This window comes from Sciurus vulgaris (assembly GCF_902686455.1).
Source record: "Sciurus vulgaris genome assembly, chromosome: 7".
In the NCBI taxonomy this organism is placed as follows: Eukaryota; Metazoa; Chordata; class Mammalia; order Rodentia; family Sciuridae; genus Sciurus; species Sciurus vulgaris.
This window is the reverse complement of record NC_136467.1, coordinates 3831876-3852943: the sequence shown is the minus strand read 5'-3', so window position 1 is coordinate 3852943 and position 21068 is coordinate 3831876. Positions and strand designations below refer to the sequence as shown.

Genomic DNA, 21068 nt, shown 5'->3' with positions numbered 1-21068 from the left:
GGGATGTGGCACAGTGGTTGAGTGCCCCTGAGTTCAATCCCCAGTATCACCTTCCCAAACAAAAGAAAAGAAACCAGAAAGACCCTGGGGTCTCGGCCATCGTTTCCCTGATTTCTCAGGCACTTCTGTCTGTGACAGAGTTTTGGGAGATTTCACATATTTCCTTAGGAACTTAGGATGTCTCTGCTTTAATTTTCTATTAAACAATCTGTTAAAAAAAGATGCTGCTGTTGTTATCAGAGAAATAAATAAAAAAGTTAACCTACTGATACTACATAACTCAAAGGGGAAATTTTATTGGAAGTATTTTTTGGAGTTGAAATTATTCTCCTATTTTACCTGAAAGAAGAATTTCATAAATATAAATATCCAAAGTTATATTAGTATCTATTTCTCACTTACTAATTTAGTTACTAATATTCAACTGGAATGAACGGTATGGTGCAGAATTAGAAGGAAGGCAAAATTACCAGCTCTGGGACATTTCTGAAGATTTTCTATGTAGATAAACAGTGCTGGTGTGCATTACCATGGGCATACAAGATTATCACAGGTCCCACCACTGGTGACTTAAATTAGCAAAGGTTGGAAAACAAAATGCACAAGTTGAACTAATTATTATTACATTATTGACTTTAATTTGGAAATGTGAATTTATATGGAGATGAGCACTTTATGTATCTGACACTAAATGCCATTTTGAACATTAAATATTACACAGTGTAAAGTATGCAACAGAGTAATAATGAATGCTAACATTTAGGTCAATTCATCTCAAAATGTACATTAACTGTGATTCTAATTCTACGACCTGGTTTACTTTTTCCAATGAAATAGAGAATCTGTGGCTAGGAAACTAAGCAAAATACTCACAGCTCGATTTCTTTACAAAGCCGCATGGGGAGGTTGAAGCGCATGAGGCCTTGCCACTCCTCAGCTGTGCAGATGCTGTGGTAGGACAGCTTTTCCATGGTCACGCGGTAGATGCACTCCGAGTGCCGGATCCGATGGTACATCTGGGAGGCAGGCAAAGAATGAAGTTGAACAATGCTCAAGGTGGTCTGGCATCAAAGTTCGGAATCCGGCATAGAAGAATCAGAATCACAACTGAAACCAAGGCAGAGTTGCTGTCCAAATTTCAATGTACACTGAAGTTCTGTTCACATGTGAACTTGAAGAAACAAAGGAGTTTTTTTTTTTCTAATTATATTTCTCTTTCAAGTCTTATTTAATTTTGTAGCAAATGTCTTTTTATTAGTCATAATCTTTAGGGAGCAAAATAACTGTCTTCTGTCATTACATGTTTTACATGTCATTACATGTCTTCTGCAGTACATGTTTTATACTTTCAAAATTTTAATAATAAAAATGCTGAAAATAGATCATACTCATCTTAATATTACAAAATGAATGGATATTAATAATTTTAAGGAACAGAAGACCTAGGCTTCTTCTAAATCTGTTGAAAGAAAAACTTTGATTAATTACATGTCACCTGCCTATCAAACTCAATTTTCTTAGGAAGATTTTATCATTTCTTTTCTACTTGTTGATTTCACTGTTTATTTTCTCCTATTCTTAAAAAGACTGGATTTGGGATTATATTGGTATTACAGTAGTGAATTCAAATGTAAAACACAGATGTGTATATAAAAGTCAGACTGTGCGCTTAAAAAGGTAAACACATGAATGGAAAACAGAAAGGCACGACGTGTTGACATACAAACTCAAGATCTTGTGTATTTGTATGTGTGCAAATGTACTTTTGCAAATACTTACAAACTAATATGTAAGATAAAATTAAACAAGCAAAAGAGCCAATCAATGGGAAAGATCAATGCTTACACATGTGAATTTGTAAATAGATGAGATTACTCAGAAGAGAGAACTTACAGGAGAAACCCAAGAGCCCTCCACGGCAAATCTAGTGAAAACGTACTATAATGGAAGACTGAGCAACTTTTTAACGTCTTACATTTTTCCCCACATCTAATATAGGACTACAGAGAAGACATCCACATTCTGCAATTCTGCATAATAATATGAATGAAGCTAAATGGATCAAGTAATAAGATATTTTCTCATGTTACCCTTCAAAATATTTAGCTTAGTTCTCAGAGTCCTCTAGTCCAGGGGGTGCCTCTAAATGTTTGATTATGAAGATCTTCTTCAGTAGAAGAATTTAGGAGATATACTCTCAATGAACATACACTCCTCATCATTACGAATGCATACACTCTGCTAATATGTTATAGATGCTAAAAACAAATTAAAATGCATATGCTTTAAATTTTTATTTTATTTACTGAACCAGACTCTTTGTTCTCATTAAATAGACTTGTTAAATGAAATCCTGGTAATTAAATATGTTATTGATTGGCAATCTTTGATACTTCTCAGTTCCACTATTTCAGTGCTTAGAGTTTTAGTTCTACCAAAAGTATGTGAATCCAAATTGAATGAAGATTGTTCTCAAACATCACAGTCATATTCTTGTTTCCTAAGTACTAAAAATACATTTGGATGAAATTCAGATAAGTTTCTATTTCCCATCATGTCAATCAGTTGATCCTACAGACTAATCACTTGCATTTTTAAATATTAACAAAATGGGTTCAAAACTAATAAAACACTATGAAAATTGTCTATGAAGATTTTTTAATCAACTGAAACCTGATTCATAAAACAAAGTCACAAAATCTTCAATTTTAAAGGCAAGGAGAGGACAGAATAAAGAACAGATAGAACAAACACAAAATAGAGTTGGTAGATTTACAGCTATTCTTCAAAAGTAAATGGTGTAAATATCAAGATTAAAAGGCAAGGATTTTCGAGTAGAAAAAAAAAATAAGCCTGAACAAATTACATGCTGCTTATAAGACTCTTACTTTGAACATAAACAAGTACAGTTAAAGGATGGTTGGGATATACCACTGACACCAAGCAAAACTGGGGAGAGGCTTTATTAATACCAGACAAGGTGGATTTCAGAGTGAGACTATTATCAAGGATAAAGAAAAGGTTGTTTCAAATGATAAAGGGGTCAGGTTATCAAGATGCCCTAACAATCCTAAATGTCATGCACCTAAAAAGAGTTTTGAAGCATGTGACATAAATGATGAGACTGCTGCAAGAAAAGCAGACAGACCTACACACTTTCACCTGGGGAGACCAACACCACCACTCTGGGAATTGACCTGCTGCTATCACAACCCCATCAAAACCCTATCAAAACCCTGGCGGGTTTTTCTACAGGCAATGAAAAACAGATTCTAAAATTCATATGGAAACACAACCATTCTGAAAACAAAGAATGGAGATGGAGGAATTCCACTACCTGAATCCAAAACGTATTATCAAGTTACAGTACTAAACAGGCATCAAAGACACAGTAGGCCAATGACAGCATGCAGAGACAGGCCACTGCATATATTCCTCTGGTTCTCAACAAGGGGACGAAGGCAAACAGCACAGAAAGGATGGGCTACAAGAAGTGGTGCAGAACAATGGAATATCCAAAGGTGCCACATGTAAATATTTACTCCAGTGGACAGAGCCCCAAGTGTAAGATCTAAAAGTACAGAACTTCTAGAAGAAAATAGGAGGGAAAAGCCTTAATGACCTCAGGTTAGGCAAAAATTCTTCAACACAACTGCTGACAGCATAATAATAATTTGTCAAAAATTAATTTTCTTAGTGTCGAATCAGGATTTAACACTTTTGCTCTTAGAAACAATTAAGAGGCTGTCTTCCCCTCTGTAGATGGCCCGCCACAGAACAGGACCACCTGACATAGGTGACACAGCTTTCTGAAAGCTCCATTCCCGGGCAAATGGTTAAGAAAGTGAAGCTTCTTCTGTATCACTTACCTAAACAATACATCAAGGCAGAAGCATTCGCATTTCCTCCCACACCTCAATTGAAGACGCTGCATGTTCTGGGAGGAAGGTGATATTCGGCATATCCTGTAGTTCAGTGTAATTCTACGGCTAAGCTGCTAGGAAAAGTAACTACATTTGGTAGAAGAATGAATACTGCTACGACCCCCATGAATACTGCCGAGCACTTAGATGGCACGTGGCATGCAAGCAGTCTGTGAAATACTTCATAAAGTTCTCCTAACTCCTACGAGTTAATGCTGATGCTTAAGGCTTTTATAATCAGTTTACAAATTTATGACCATCAATTTTAATTTAATTTGTATTTATAAATGTATAGTATAAATTTTTAATTTAAACTTTTATTTATTTTTATTATTCTATTTTGTAACTCTAGACGTAAGGTAACACTAATTACAAAATAAAGTTAATTAGTTTTACTTTATGAGAATTGCACCATTAGCCTCCTTGATTCAGAGGCCTTTGAACCTGGCCCAGCGCCATGCTGCTGGGACCCCAAGTTCTTTGTTAACAGAGGACCTGTCCTGGGACTCCTCAACCACTGTAATCATGTGAACTAATTCCCTAAATAGATTCCCTCTAAATCATCTATTACTCTTTATATAACCAATTGGCTTTATCTCTTTGGAAAACCCTGAATGATATATTCTGCTAAGGACTACCTATTCTAAATTTTATGTACAAAACTTAAAAATGTTTCTTAATATTTTTCTTACTATGAGCAACCTTCAGAAAGAACTGTGTCAAATAGAGGGCTGCATACTGGGGAGCTCATCTATATCAAACTCTGCCTCTGTCACATACTAGGTGACCTTGGACAAATTATTAAACTTCATGTGTCCATTGTTTCTTTTGTGTGTGTGTGTGTGTGAAGTGGAGATAACAATACCCTCATTCATAGATGGTTGTGAGATTTTTTTTTATATGTAAAGTGTCCAAAACAATGCCAATCACAGAGTAAAGTGTTGAATTAAATAACAGCTGCTCTTATTCTATCATCTTTACATTTAATATCTAATATAAAAAAAGATACTCAATAGTTGGTTGCTGAATTCACAAATGAATAATGATTGAACCACTTATTATACCCTGTAGCCAACTGGTTTCATTTTTTCCACGTCTCTTTAATGGTAAACATCTTCCCACCCAGAATGTATAGAGCTAGTCTGTTTTGAAGGGCTTCTTTTCCCAGGACAAAGATGTAACAGAAGTTACTATCCTCTTAGCTTCTTGCATCATATCAAAATGCCTCTTAAAACCATAGTAGGAATAACCAGATTAATGAACTCTTTTAGTTTTAAAGAATCAATCTTTTTAAATGGTTACTTTCTGTTGACAGTAACTCTTCCAAAATAGATGACTATTTTCTTTTGATAGTATTTTCAACTCACTTAACTGTGATAATAAATAATAAATAAAAGGAAGGTGTTACCAAAGAGGCATGTACCTTTAATTTTCCATGAAGGTTAACCTGCTTCTATCAAGGACATAATTTGTTCAAGAGCAGAAATATTCGGAATTTCCCAGGATCAACACACTTAAATCCTACTTAATAATAACCAACAATTAAAGGGCATTTCATACTGCACAAAGCTTTTGCATATTTATTATTGTAAAAAATACTTCTGTATGTTTCCCAGAAAAAAGTAGGATTTTCAGGAAGGGTAGGGAGCCTGCAGGTTATTGGATTAACTGCTTGGGACAATGCATACAATGAGGTGCTTTTCCTAGTGAAAGTATGCTCGAAAGCCAAAGCTAACTTACTCAGAAAACATCAGGTCAGTGACATTAATATCTCAACAGGTGAAGCTCTGAGGAACCAACACACTGAGGGAAGCAGTGGCTAGCTTACTGAAACTAATAATAAATGCTGGTGAGGATGGGGGGAAAGGAACACTAATATGTTTTTGATAGTACAACCACTATGAACATTAGTGTGAAGAGTCCTCAAAAAACCAGGAATGGAACCACCAAATGACCCAGCTATGCCACTCCTTGGTGTTTCCCCAACAGAACTAAAATTACCATACTATAACAATGCCTGCGTACCTATATTTATATCAGCACACTTCATAGTAGTCACGTTATGGAACCAGCCTAGGTGTCTGTCAACAGATGAATGAATAAAAAAATGTGCTATATATACATAATAGAGTCTTACTCAGTCATAAAGAAGAATGGAATTATATCATTTGCTGATAAAGAGATGGAACTGAAGTATATCACGCTAAATGAAATATGCCAGACTCAAGAACTCAAGGGTCAAATGAGGGAGTTAGAGAGAAATAAGGAAGTAAAAAGAGATCTCATGAAAACAGAATGAAGAACAGTGGAGTGGAGGAAGGGAACTGAGAGGGAGAGAAGAAGGGAAGGAGGAGGAAGCGTAGGAATGAAACCAACCAAATTATGCTATGTGCACAATAAACATATCACAGTGATTCCCACCTTGACATGTAATTATACTGTACCAATTAAAAAAATAAATAAAAGTGTGTGTCAGTCAGCTTTCCCTCATGTGACCAAAATATCTGACAAGACAATTTAGAAAAGGAAAAGTTTATTTTAGCTCACAGTTTCCGAGGTTCAGTCCATGGCTGGCTCTGGGCCTGAGGTGAAGCAGACCACCTCAGCTCATTGCAGCCCAGAAGCAGAGAGTGAGGGAGAAACCAGAGATAAAGTACGATCCCTAAGGGTATACCCCCGTGACCCACTTCCTCTAGCCTCACTTCATCTGCCTATAGTGACCACCCACCAATCCATTCAAATTATTCATCAAATGGATTAATGCACTGATTAGGTTATAGCTTGCATAACCTAATGTTTTACTTCTGAACACTGCTGCACTGGATATCACGTTTCCAATATACGCGCTTTTCAGAAGACACTTTATATTCAAAGAATAACAAAGGGAGACCAGCAGAGTAGAGGGAAAAGTTAAAGGGCAGAGTGAAGGTGAGAGAAAGGGGCAGTACTGGGAAACGAAATGAGCAAAGTATACATGTACAGATATGTCACGATGAATCCCACTGCTATGTGTAATTATGATGCACCATAAAAACATCAGAAATTATAACCTTAATGCAGACACGAAGAAACGTCAGATAAAACCAAAGTAAGAAACATTCTACAAAATACCAGGTTTATAGCTTTTAAAATATCTAGGTGATAAAAGACAAAGACCACATAAAAGTTTCAGAATAAAGGAGACTCAAGAGGTCTGCAGATGAGCAAAGTGCCGTACCTTGTAGCGCCTGAACCACATTACCCCGAAGTTCGCGTTCAAGGCCTCAATCGCAGTGTCTCAGGATATAGCCAAACTTAGAGAGGGGGCCTATAAAGAGGTGACTAAGGTAAAACAATGTCTTATGTGAAACCCCATACAACATGAGAAGAGGGGTTCAGGACCCAGAAATACCTCACATAGGGGAAAAACCACATGAGGACAGAACTAGAAGGGGGCAGTCTGCAAGCCCAGAGAGGCCTCAAGAGAAACCAACCCTACACACCTTCGCCTTGGCCTTCTAGCAACAGAACTCAGAGAAAATAACTTCCTGCCATTTAAGTCACTCAGCCTGGTATCCATTCCAAAGACCAAGTAATCGAATAGAGTACCAATGTCGACTTCTTGATGTTTTAAATGGATCATGTGTTCTTGATTTTAGAAAGTACAAGCGGAAGCATTCTGCATTACTAGCCATTATGTCTGAGACACTCTCAGCTCAGAGAAAGATAGTAACTAAAAGGGAAAGAGAAGGAGAAAGTGTATCAGCAAAAATGGTACATATCTTTAACTTTGGGGGAATAAAGGTAATGGTATAAGGGGATTCTCTGTACTATTTTTGCAATGTTGCGTTTGATCTGAAATAACTTAAAAATTAAAAATGTAGGGCTGGGGTTGTCGCTCAGTGGCAGGGCATTTGCCTCAGCATCAGATAAAAATAAATAAATAAAATAAAGGTATTTAAAAATACAATAACATTTTAAAAGCTGCAATTTAAAAAAAAATTGAAAGTTTAGAAAAATGATGCTAAATCCCATTTCATTCTAACAATATGTAAAATTCATGAAAGGTTATATTAGCTACTGCTGTTTTAAGGTACTCCCATCTCATTAAAATATCATTTTCAATAATATTTTTACTTTTTATTTTGGAAAATTATCAAAATTTTGTGATATACTGTTTTGACAAACATACTGGTAATAATATGTATCATAACAATTAATAATGAATTTTTACCACTTCCTATGTGTTTGTTTTATACTATTATCTCAATAATAAAACATAAAATATATCATAATAGAATACAATTTTGTTAAATAATATAATAGGTACTGAATTGCTTTAGTTCTTAAGATTCCATTTCAAAATGATAACAGTCAATATTCAAAATATACTAAAATTAGATGCTCTGCCACTTTTAAACTAAGAAAAATATAAGCTATCCATGTTTTTATTTATGAGAGACACATACAGATACTGAAAATACGTGAGGCAAAACTATTTAGAACTGTAGTGTTTTATTTTTGATGAGCTGAGTAACAATGTTCTTGGGAGGGCCCCATGCTGGAGTGAGGGAAGAGATGGATGGGTGTTCTTACTGAACAGCCCTAGTGAGGTTAAAAATAGTTATCCAGAGTCACCGAGATGGATTAAAAAAATTTTTGTTCCTATTTATTTCTCAGCTGTTTCCATGAGTTATATGGATGCTTCTATAAAATTTAATCCTAGTCCCAAAAAGCAATTTTTTAAAAATTACTAAGGTGGTACCTCTCATTTATTCTTGTTTACTTTTATAGAAGTTCTAAAATTTCAAAATTCTAGTAATGCCATAAAGGATTACTAGGGTTCACAGACTACGAAACATTCAACTCCCTTAAAATACAATGATGTAAAAGCAAGATCATCAGAAGATCTCTTTCGAAGAGAGACCCCCCTCGCTTCAGTGAGCAGGGCAGGACGGCAGTGTGGGTTAGATGGGTCAACACTCATGGCACATTTGGTAGGGCGTGAGGGGACCAGCAACACTGCCCTGACTGGCGTGAAACAGGAGCTACTGACTGTCATTCGTACACTCTCAAATGCGGGGCAAACAACACACATGAAGGGTTTAGACAACACTTTCCTATTCATTTCGGCAGATATCATGAAATACAAGTCTGATGCTTAAACATCTTTCCTAAACATTAATTTCATCTTTATTTTTAACAAACTCACACCTGGAAATAAATGTGAAGTATTGGGAGATCTTTTTATTTCTTCCAAGGAATTTTAAGGCATTTCCTAAAATACGTACAGCCAGGAATCATTGCTCCTAGTTTGTAAAGACACATAAATGGAAACCAAGGCAAGAGCGTTTACTGGCATTAAGAGCAGTAGTTAAGTGGTATTTAAGGCGGCACTTACATTAGCACAGTGTAAGGCCAAAGCACAGAAGACAGCGAACATCTTGAAGTTGTTCTCGTCGGTCTTGGAGAAGGCACTGCCGCTGATCTTGTTCACCATCTGCACCACCCCTATCACACTGCCCCGGCTCACGATGGGCATGCACAGGATGTTCCGGGTGGTGTAGCCCGTGTACAGGTCCACCTCCCTGCAAAGCGAAGGCACGATGACATCACCACGGGGAAAGCAGCAAGTGGGAGAAGGTGAGCCACACAAGACAGCCTGCCTTGACTCAGATGTGCAATGGATGTGCCACTATGACAAAGAGAGGGGACAGCGCTGCGGGCCTCTCAATTTAGGGACAAGATGACACTTTAAAGTGTCTTATTAGAATATTCTAACTTGTTTATTTTTTGTTTTGAGAGTTTTCACAACAGTCTCTACAGGAGGATTCTGCCCTTCATGGGCTTCAGCACCCAACATCACTGAGTCGAGGAATTCAGAGGAAAAACATCAATATGGTGAAGCGATTTGTTCCTTTGAACCTGGGCATAGTTATGCAATCTAATTTGATAAACCATAGGCCAAATTAGCTCACTCCTGTTTTACCAAAAATAACAAAAATTTCTTGAAACACAGCCACATCATTCATTTATAAATTGTCTGTGACCTGTGACGAAGATCTTATGACCTGTAAAGCCAAAACTACTTATTGACTGACCCTTAATAAATAAACGTATGCTGACTCCTGATCTAAGGAAATGTTTTTAGAAAACAGGACTGAATTCCTTATAAGGAGCCATGAACCCACACAGGGCAGTTGGTCGCTGCAGACCTCGGTGCCTGGCTGCCCTCAGGTAGCACACAGCTCTCGAGATTCATGTGCCTGTCAGTACTTATCACTACTGGGCAGTAGCCTCTACTGAATGAATAAACTGCATCTGTTTATCCATCCACCAGTTAGTGGGCAATATTATTTGCTATTAGCCTGTGCCAGTAATTTCAGACACAGCTGCCTTGAAGATCTGCACACAGGTTTTTGGTCGGACATGCGTTATAGTTTTTCTTGCCGTGATGCCTGGGAGTGGCGCTGACCCAGGGACCATGCAGTGGGTGTATGTTCTAATGATGCCTGGGAGTGGCGCTGTCCCAGGGACCATGCAGTGGATGTATGTTCTAATTTTCAAGCAGCTGAAAGATGGTTTGCCTGAGGGGCTGGCCCCGCACGCACTCCGCCAGCTAAGCCTAAGAGCTCCAGTTCATCCACACCTCGCCCCTGCTGCTATCCTCCTTTATAACCTCAACCATTCACCTTGGCGTGCGGTGGGGTCTCACTGACACACGTACACCCTGCTCACTTCCCATGTGTTTAGCAGCCATACCGATATCTTTTTCGGTGAGGTGTCTCTTAAAATCAACTCCCCTTTTTATTAAACTGCATTATCTTAATATTCAGAAGACTTTTTACATATTCCAGACACAAATGTTTTGTCAGATATGTTTTGCCACTATTTTCTTCTCATCTATTGACTATATTTTCATCTTCTTCATAGTTTGACTCACATTTATACATAAATATTTTGTATAAGATATATAAATATTTTCAAATTTTAAGCAGTGAAATGACAAGTTCATTTTCCTGAAAAAATAAGATTTTTAGTATACTCTTAAGTTATTGCTAAAATATATTACTAGATTATAGCTGTGCTTATATGAGTCATACGTATTTGACATTAATCAATTAATTCCATGAAAAATCTTGGCATAATTTGTTTCATTTATCTTCTAAAGTAAACCAAACGTTTGTATTAACTAAGCACTACTGTCACTATATCTGAACTATTACTCTCTAGCATCCATCTTAAGACTCAATTTCTAGAGGTTTATTAAAACCATTTGATATAATTTGGTTTATAATTCTCTAAAGAAAGTCAAAATAAATAAAAATATTTTCAAGCCACCTTAATATTCCATTTTTATAATACACAATAAAAGCTATGGTTTGTTGGGTTTCTACTTTATGTCTGGTAAGACTTTTTAACAGACATTATCCATCATCTTCAAATAAAGATACAGGCAGTATTATACCCATGTCAAAGATAAAGAAAATGAGGCCCAATTTTACTCTAGACCTAAGAAATGACAGACTATAAAATCAGACCTATCAATATCAAAAGTATGCTATTTTATCAGTATGCATTGTGTAGTATTTTAGCATATGATTTGATAAAGAATATGGTATAAGATGATGAAACTATAATGAGAAAAACCACCAGAGCTCCATCAGTTGAAACTCCTGCCTCTTTGCTGTTTTTGTAACATTATAAACAACTATAGCTGGATATTGTTACATATTAGTAGCTGAGAATCCATTATTTCATAAATACCTGCATATACCAACTGCTAGTAACAGGGCTAGTTTGAAGCAAAAAGGAAAGAAATGAGTTGAGACACGTAGGATCAGGGCTTCCTGGAAGATGTTTAACTAAGAAGACTGTTCAGGGAGGATTGTTAAGGGAGGAACTCATTGTTTTCACCTGTTGAAGCGTGGGTCGGCATAGGCATCTGGAATGTTCAGGACTTCCCCTGTTCTTGCTACTTGACCAGCGATTCCTTTCTCAATTGAAAATCTGCATATACAAAAGAGAGAAACATGCTAATTGAAATACTACTGGTATAGAATAATTCTGAAACACTTCATTACCATCAAGTATTGAGTTAAAAAGGCTTATTTTATATAAAATGTACATTTTAATTTTACATTTACATATCCTAAACTGTCTTATAAAACATGTAAAAGTAAAGCAGAAAACATTACACAGTGATCATTTGAGACCTTGTTTTAAGATGTAAATTACATCTTATAATTGAATCACAAATCCAAATTTAAAATTAACTGGTGATCTCCAGCACTGACCAATAATAATAAACCTTTATACATACAAAGTACCTTGTTACTTACAATATGCTTCATACAAATTTAGTGGATTCTCATGGGAATTTAGGCCTACATGGGTTCACTAATTTGCCAACACTCCTAAAATAGTAATGTCATAATAAAAACTGGAATACAGGCTGATGAACCAGCCCAATTACCAGCAAGCAGCTGAAATACTTATAAAATGAAGGATTACCAGGTCTACAGCACTGTGCTCTCCACCACATGCAGAACCCCATTCAGAGGTCAGGTCTGAAACTTGAGATGTTCAGACCTGGGTTTCCTGTTGTTTATAACCCAAGTACTATTTAGAAATAGGTAAGAAGCACTTTTGCTTCTCTAGCTTGTTACATTTAAAAACAATCAAAATAAAAGCATTAACTGGTTATATTTAATTAGATTTTTATTATCTATATCAGTATTTTTCAGTTTTGTTATCTATATATTTTCATTTATAAATAAGTTCTCCCATTAATAAGTATTTTTCTTATACTGTCTTACTATATTATCACCTTACATACATTCATTTTGAAATTTAGTTGTCTACAATTCACAATATCTATGATTTTTAAAGGTTCAAATGTAATATCCATAATATCACATTATTAGTATTATAGGAAATAATCATTACTTAAATGAAGCTTCACCTTAAGGATTATCAAGCAAAGTCAAAAAACACACGACACAAACAAGAATGAAAACATCGACAATTGGATCAAGCATAAACTCAAAGTTGTCTTCTTCCTTGTTTTCTTGTGCTCTGAACAGCAGGAGCACAAGTTAGACAGCAGTGAGCAAAGTGTCAGAGCCATTTCATAGTGTATGCATGTCTGTCTGCTGAAAGCAGAACCGTGGGGACTTTCACTCCAGCTCTGGTGGGTGGAAGCCCGTGTTTAAGGAGCATGCTCCGACAGTCCTGCTGGCACCGTCAGGCATCTCAATGTCATGGCAGCCACAGGATCCTTTTCCTGTGCTTGTAAACACAGGTTCTGAGTTATTAATTTCAAAATCGGATCAGTTTCAGCAGGGTGAGGGAACACTCAGACCTCAAGAAAGAGAAATGGCTTTAACTAAGCTACTATACCTAGGCTGACAAACAAAACAAGAAATCAAATTTTATAACTGAAAACACCTATGTCGTGTCCATAGGTCAGAATTATGCAACAGGACTACTGGATCTATTGATGACACAGAAACAGAACTGGAGTGCCAGCAGACAGTGGAGATGCTCTGAGGCAGGCCACGGCTGGCGCTCCCATGAAGAGTCTCCCTACACTGACAGACTGTCCAAATGAACAGCAGTTCTTCATGAATGGGGAACAGTGTCTTACTGGAGATCGTGCAGTATTAGAGAAGAGTAGCTGAACAAGACACATAAAGTCAAAGGAACCCACAGTATGAAGCAGCTCCCAACCTGTGCCACCAAGTCTGGTTCTAAAGTCTGTGACAGTGCTCCTTGCAGGTTTCCAGCTGTGAGAAGCCTGAGCCATGGTCTTCCACCAACAAATAACCCTCATACTGTTCATTTAAGTGACAAGAGCTGCCACATAAAGAACAAAGAAGGCTTTAGTTTCAGAATGGAATGGAAGTGTATGCTGCTTAAACCAATGGATCAATGAATGGTTGAACTGATAACTTTATCAATATACCAGATCAATTTCCTGTAATATCTGGACTGTGAGACAGTCCATATGCTGGAAAGAGGTGGGGGCCGAATCAGCTAAGTTCACCCTTGCTCCTAAACATGGGAAAACCTGCAGACTCCAGGTGGAGCATACTTTACCTACCTGGGAGCACTAGTAAGTTTTTCCAACATGATTTCCAAAAGGACCGCCTCCGGAAGACGGCATTTCCAGGAGTGACGCTAAAGCTTCCTAGGCGTGGTTTCGCTGGCACTGCAATGTCATTCCCAGAAGCACTACCTTCAGGAGGCGGGTCCTGGTGGGAATGATATCACAGTATGACAAGTATTGTCAGCATACCTGTGAATAGGCATAGAAAAGTGGGTAACAGAACACCTGCACACTGTGATCAGAGCATAGGACATTCACTCCAGCTGTACCTTATCTCTTTGGTCTTCTTGAAGACAGGCTTTCCTTCCTTTTCCTCTCCGATATCAAAAAGGTCTGAATACAATTCCTTGTTCTTATGGTCTACCTGGAAGAGTGCACAACGATCGGCATTCACCAGGTTTTTTGCATATATCTAAAGGAAAAAGGCAAAACAAGGGTAAGCCAATGAGAAGTTCAAAGACTTTATGGTAAACTTTATTATGAAATCAATAATTTCAGCCATTCTATACTGAGTAGAAAATTAGCATTATAAGTGTACAAAGGTATAGATATAAAATAGCTTTTATGTGTTTGTGCATACAGATAGTATGTAAGTGACTGCTGTGTGCTAATACTAGTATATAACAACAAAAATAAATAACTGATATGCACCTCCACTGTTTTGTGTTGGATGCACCTCCACGGACACTGTTTGGTAAACAGCTACTGGCCTGACACCCCAAGAGCTCTTATGCCATCCAAACCTTCTTCGCGAAACTCTCAGGCCTCTCCTGGTGCCTACTCTGAGCCTCTGTCAACTCTAAGGCCACACTGCACTGTGAATGATTGGTGCCTGTGACTAGCAGTTGTAAAAAAATATGAAATATGACCTCTAAAGAGATCTACAATTTGATATTTGCATTAGCTGAATTTACTTCCTACAATGTCTAAGAATTTGTAACTATTATTAAGTACTGACCATAGGCCAGACATATTTATATACTTTATGTGCATTAATTTACTTAATCCTCACAATAACAATATTAAGTTGGGGAAAATTTTTATCTCCATTAGGAAAACTGAAGCACTGGCAGGTAAGCTAACCTGTCCCCATATGGCTAGTGAATGGGGGATTGATCTAGTACTTAAAACTCATACTAGCTGTTTCCTTAGCCCACGCTTTGATAACAAATATGCACTTCCACTTATAAATAGAAAATGACATGTTCATTTCATCTTTCATTTATTCATCCATTTCCTACAACTGTACTGTATGCCTTGTACAAAAAAAGTTTGCCAACCCATGGCATAGCACTAAAAGATCTCCATGAGCTGCTACAACTCCTTATTTGAGGAATGATGAATGGTATAAATGTAGCCAGAGAGTGAAGAAGACTGAGTTGTTCACAAATATGGAAAAATCATGACATTCTGAATTATTCAGTAATGATAATGAGCCTCTATATTAAAGGCTCAATTATATTCAATTAAGATTATAACCCTAGTGACCAAGGTCTTGTTTGTTGCTTAATGCATATTTCAGCACCAAATACACTGACTTGTAAAAATCTGGATGAGATGAATAATTTTCTAGAAAAAAATGAGTTAAAAAGGGATTGAAAAACATAAATTATACTGGAATCATAAAGATGATTCCTCATAAAAGAAACAAACCCATAGTTTCAACCATGAGTTCTTTCAAAATCTTCAACAGCCAGGTGCTGTAATCCCATGTACTTGGGAGGATGAGGCAGAGAGATCACAAGTTCAAGGACAGCCTGGGCAACTTAGCAAGACTGTGTCTCAAAATTAAATAAAAAGGGCTGCTCAGCGGTAGGGTGCTTGCCTAGCATGTGTGAGGCCCTGGGTTCCATCCCCAGAACTGCAAAACAAATGTAACAACCAAAAAACAAAACAAATGTAACAACAATAAAATCCAACAAATTCCCATGAATTTAAACTATTCTAAATTCAGAAATGAACAATATTTTCTAGTTTCTAAAAATTTATTTTTAGTTCTTTTTAGTTACACATGATAACAGAATCCATTTTGATATAATTATACAAGCATAGAATATATCTTATTCTAGGTTAGAGTCCCATCCTTATGGATGTACATGATGGTGGGATTCACTGTGATGTTTTCATATATGTACATGGGAACATTATGTCAGATTCATTCCACTGTCTTTCCTTTATCTATCCCTCCTCCCTTCCATCCATTCCCCAATATCCACATTACTGATACTGAAAACTGACAAGAAAATATAAAAAACAAAATCATAGATTTTCAGTTTACCTTAGGAACATTAGAAAAATAATAAAAATCACAGTAAATCAAATTTATCAAATTTAACAAATGTTAAAATGTTTAAAAATACATTGTATTCAGAACTGTTCAGTATTCTAAACTCTAATTCACTATAGCTATAAGACAAGGAAACAAAAAAAAAAAAAAAAAAAACAAAAAACACTCTCTGACTATCATCCTGGCTGTCAAAGGTATGTGATGCAATTCAGCAATCACTTATGATAAAAACTACACCATACCAAATGGCAAAATACCAGAACATGCTGTTAAGATTAAAATTAAGGACAAGATAAAGATATGATATCATAATTATTAACATGTAATTAGGCAAGAAAAATAAATGTGGAGTATACATATCTAAAGAGATTATGCTGATAATGTCATTCATAGGTCAAAAAATCAAGAAAATCAATCAAAAAACAACTACAGGTAATAAGAAAGACTTTAAGATGAACAACTCTAAACAAACATTTACCTTTTCACGCTCCCAGAGACTCAGTTTGAAATGAGCCTCAGATACTGAAAAGGAGTTCACAATTACCTAGAAATGTTTTAGTACTATACCAACTCAAACTAGCACCCATGCATCAGGCAAATAAAAGATATTTTAGAAGCATATGGTACTCAGGACACTACTAACTTTTTGACTATGTTGGAAAAGGGAATGTGCTCAAGCAAAAATATAAACACACAAATATGAGAAAGCAAGGGAGGGTGAGCTCCAAGAAACAGCAATGAGCAAAGAAATCACCAAAATTATAATGAAACTGTAAAACTTGTTGGTAAATTGTATTTAAGAAATTACGGATGAAATGATAACAAGATAAAGGACACACCTAGTATGTGGTATGTGTGTTCATAAACATTCACACATCCAAAAATACGGAAAAGTAGAAGGCACGAAAGGTAAAAAGGAGGAAGTGGAAGAGTCCAATTTGAATCCTCTTTGTGAAGGCGTGACATGACACAGACACTGAGGCTTACTGACCTTGACAGTGATCTTTGTTTTAAATGTAAGCTTATGGTTGGCAGGGCTACCATCGTCACGTGGTGAGACTGCCTGAGAGTAAGGACTACGGAGAAGTCAGTTGGACAGGGAAACAGAGGCAGATGTATCCCTGAAAACGTAATTCAAGTTCCCATGCTCGTAAATGTAGAAGCCTGAATATTCACGGGATTTTCAGTCACACGAGCCAGTAAATTCCCGTTTATTCACTCAAGTAGGTTTAAGTAGATGATGTTTTCAGATAAGGAAGAAAATAAAATGCCAACAAATTTAAAAATTTAATTTGGAAGTCTTAGTTCTCTGAGTCTTAGCTAGCAGCTGGCCACAGGGCATCAGAAAACAAGGGGAGGCCTCTCCTGGTTGTCGCTAGGAGCAGGGAAAGGCAGCTGCTGTAACAACTAGTTCTCGAGGACTAGGGTGCTGTCCGTCATCCACCACGCTCAGGGCAATCCTGCTAAGGCTGAACTACTTCGCCCAAAATGTCAAAGTTGCCCATTGAGAACGAGAGTAAATGATCACCTAGGAATTTAAAGATAATCTAAATTTGCTCATCCGGAAACAAGACATCTTATCGTTATCAAAAGGCCTCTGAAACCTCATTTAACCTCATTTCTTCTAACCCAGGGTTATCTTTGCAAAGCACAAATCTAGCTTAAAAGGCTCTGGCTGAAAAGCCTTGAAGACAATGTCCCCGCCAGCCCTGGTAACTTGGCCTTTCCAGGAGGGATCTTTCTGCACAGGAGTGGACTGCTTCCCCCAGTCCCTCAAGTCCATTCCTCTTTCTGCCTCCCTTGCTTTGCCACATACATACGTCCCTGGGACTTGGGTCACAGCATCAGTAGAACTGGCCACAGGCTCCCCAAAGCGGTCAGCTCTCCTCACCAGGAGCTTTTCAAGCACCAGCTCTTACCCTTTTCCAGCCCTGAGTGCCACAGCACTGCTACCTTCACGTGATATCTGATGCACATCATGTCCCCGCCTAGCTTGTAAGCTACAGAGCTACCCGAGGTACACAAGGGCAGCCTGTCAAGGTTTTGCTCACCATTTTATAACTCACCCACTGCTTAGTAGAGGAATGTGACAGAAACTCAAGAAACACTGCAGAAAATAAAGCCAGGGGGGTCCAATGCTACAGAAGACACAGTAAGGAGAGTTGAAAACCTATACCCTAAGAAGCACTAACAGCTTTACGATCAATTTATATCAAACCATAAAGAAATAAATTATTTATGTGTTATTTGAAGCATTTTAGTCCATAGAAAATAATGGAATGCTGCTTTTTTATTTTTATTTTTTGGAATGCTTCTTATTTTAAAATATAGAATAACTCAGTGCCAATACAATGACCAAAAAAAAAAAAAAAAAAAAAAAAAAAAACCTATTAAGCAATTTAGTTAAGAACATAGATGCAAAATGTGAAAGCAAGTATTAACAACCAGTATGAGTTAAGAACACATGACTACTAAATGAGCTTTACCCCAGGATTGTAAGACTGGTTCGATGCCTGGTAGTAAATATAATTTCCCATTTAATATGTTAAATGGATGAATTATATGGCATGTCACTTACCTCTTGAAGAATGTGGACAATAGGCCCAAAAGGAATTTACATTCCTATTTCCCTGCCTGCCCTCCCACCCACCCTAAATGATCCCACCACCAAAACTCCTCCCATGACCTGGCCCTGACCCCTGCCAGTCAAAAGGGTCCACTGACTCCAAAGTCACTAATTCCTCCCATGACCTGGTTCTGCTATCAAACCCAGACTCTCTGGTGGCCCAGCTGCCATTTTGCCCCTGAAGATGTGCCCTTCTAGTGCTGAATAAAACGTCTCTGGTTCATGATGTCTGCCTTCATTTTTCTTTTTGTATTCCCTTCCATGTGCTTTCCATATGCTTTCATTTGGTTTTGTGGCCAGGAAACAGGATGTTTTGGGAATCTTTTTACCACTCCCCGCTCCAATGAACCTCCAGTTTTTCTTTCTCTCCATGAGACCTCTGAATCAGAGGTCAGTTTCTGCCATTTTGTCCCCACATGCCACCCGGCCTTCCCGTTACTCGAGAGGTCACTGGCGTGCATAAGTGCCACCTGTGGCGAGGTGTGTGTTGGGAAAGTGCCAGTCCCTCTGCCCCTGGTGGCAGTCCACTGGCGCTGGTTATGCTACCTCTCTCTTGCTCTCCCCCTTCCCAAAAGCCCCTGGCTGCCACCACCCCTGCCTTTACATGGCCTGGGCTGCTCTGACAGTCACCAGTGCCTGTGCCCAACCTGCTGGGATGGTGCTTGAATCATGGGAGAAAGCGCACGTGCAGGTCTGAGCTCCAGGGACGCATTCCCCGGAGGCAAACCGTGGGGTGCCACAGCACCCTCTGCCCTATTGCGTCAAATGAGGTGGACTGGATTCCGCTTCACCCAGGTGTTGGGAATGTCTGCCCTGACTTGCTTCAGTTTCTTCTCTGTGGGAGAAATCTGGTGGGTGAGACAACAGAAGGCCGCTGGCCCAGGCCACCCCAATACTGCTTGAAGGTCTCATGTCCTGAATCTGACCCGCATTTCTGATGACTCTGGAAATGTACTTCGCGTTAATCTTACTCCAGGGCTCGTCTTTTTGTTTCTCTCAGGAGCACCCACCCTCCAGATGACTTCACAACCTGATTTTTTCTGAAGCAGGTTTTTGCCATGGACTGACTGACCCAAGACATTCTTAAAAGGGAATCCTAAACTGCTTTCCCCACATCGCCCCTCTCAGCTCCAAGCAGCCAGAACCAACAGTATAGTGATAAATGACTGGGCCAAGAAAGATGGGTACTAAATTCAGGAGAAAATAAAATGTTAATACCTTCAGGGCATTCCCCCCACTCTGGCCTCCAGGGGACTGTTCCCCTTAGAAGAGGCAGTTAATGAACATATGCCCCCCTGGGTGGCTCCATTCCCCCACCTGGATCACTCCACCGTTAGTCCCTCTTCTGTCATCAGTCATATAAGGATTGGGGGGAGGACAGAACATGCTAAATGCTGACCCCACATGCTTTCTCTTCCAAGAAGCAATTCACCTGTAGCCATGCCTGGCCTCTGAAAACAGCATATGTCCCATTCCTTAGAAAATTACCTGTTCCCCAGAGGAGAAATGCAGGCCCCCAATAATGTTGATAAGAAGAACCAAGTTTCCCTGAAGGAGGAATCTTTTATGACCAGATACTCATCTGGCAGGGAAAAGATCAAAAATCTGTCTCAGTTAATTATAGTAAAACTACCCATCACCTGTCCTAGTCCAGAAATCCGAATTATTTCTTTTCTCTAGTGGAGACATCACCCAGAGAACAAACAGGCTTGCCTCCCACTGTAAACTGAGGAGCAAAATATGAAATCATGGTTCTGTGAGTAACATGGAAGAAATCTTAAGGACACACACACTGGCATTATCGAGAAGTTGGTTAGTATCCTCTACTCTAGCCAAGCCCCAGCCAGAGGTCACGGAAGGAAATAGAAACTTCTGCTCCCTAGAGGCTCCAGGATCAGGGAACTGCCCCTCACCAAAGAGAATTCTCACTGTTTCTGTTCAGAGACCAAATCCCAGGGTACTACAGCTCCTCATTGGGTCCCCCTCCACAAAGTCCCATAGGCCCCCAATCAGGATCCCCCTCAAAGTCCCACTGCCTCCTCATCAGGCTGTGCTCCTGAAAGCCCCCACTGCCCTCCTACTCCTCAAACCCCACACTTGTGCTCCCCCTCTACTTTGCCATCCTCTCCCCATACACAGTCT

At 38.4% G+C, this 21068-nt stretch overlaps 1 protein-coding gene across 1 annotated transcript in view; it reads right to left on the bottom strand.

The window, feature by feature from the left end:
- The window catches only part of PDE10A (phosphodiesterase 10A), a 291313-nt gene that overhangs the window by 56329 nt on the left and 213916 nt on the right, over nucleotides 1-21068 (bottom strand). The window contains 4 exon segments of the mRNA XM_079148244.1: nucleotides 874-1016; nucleotides 9304-9490; nucleotides 11820-11912; nucleotides 14283-14425. Coding sequence (XP_079004370.1) covers nucleotides 874-1016; nucleotides 9304-9490; nucleotides 11820-11912; nucleotides 14283-14425 — 566 coding nt within the window.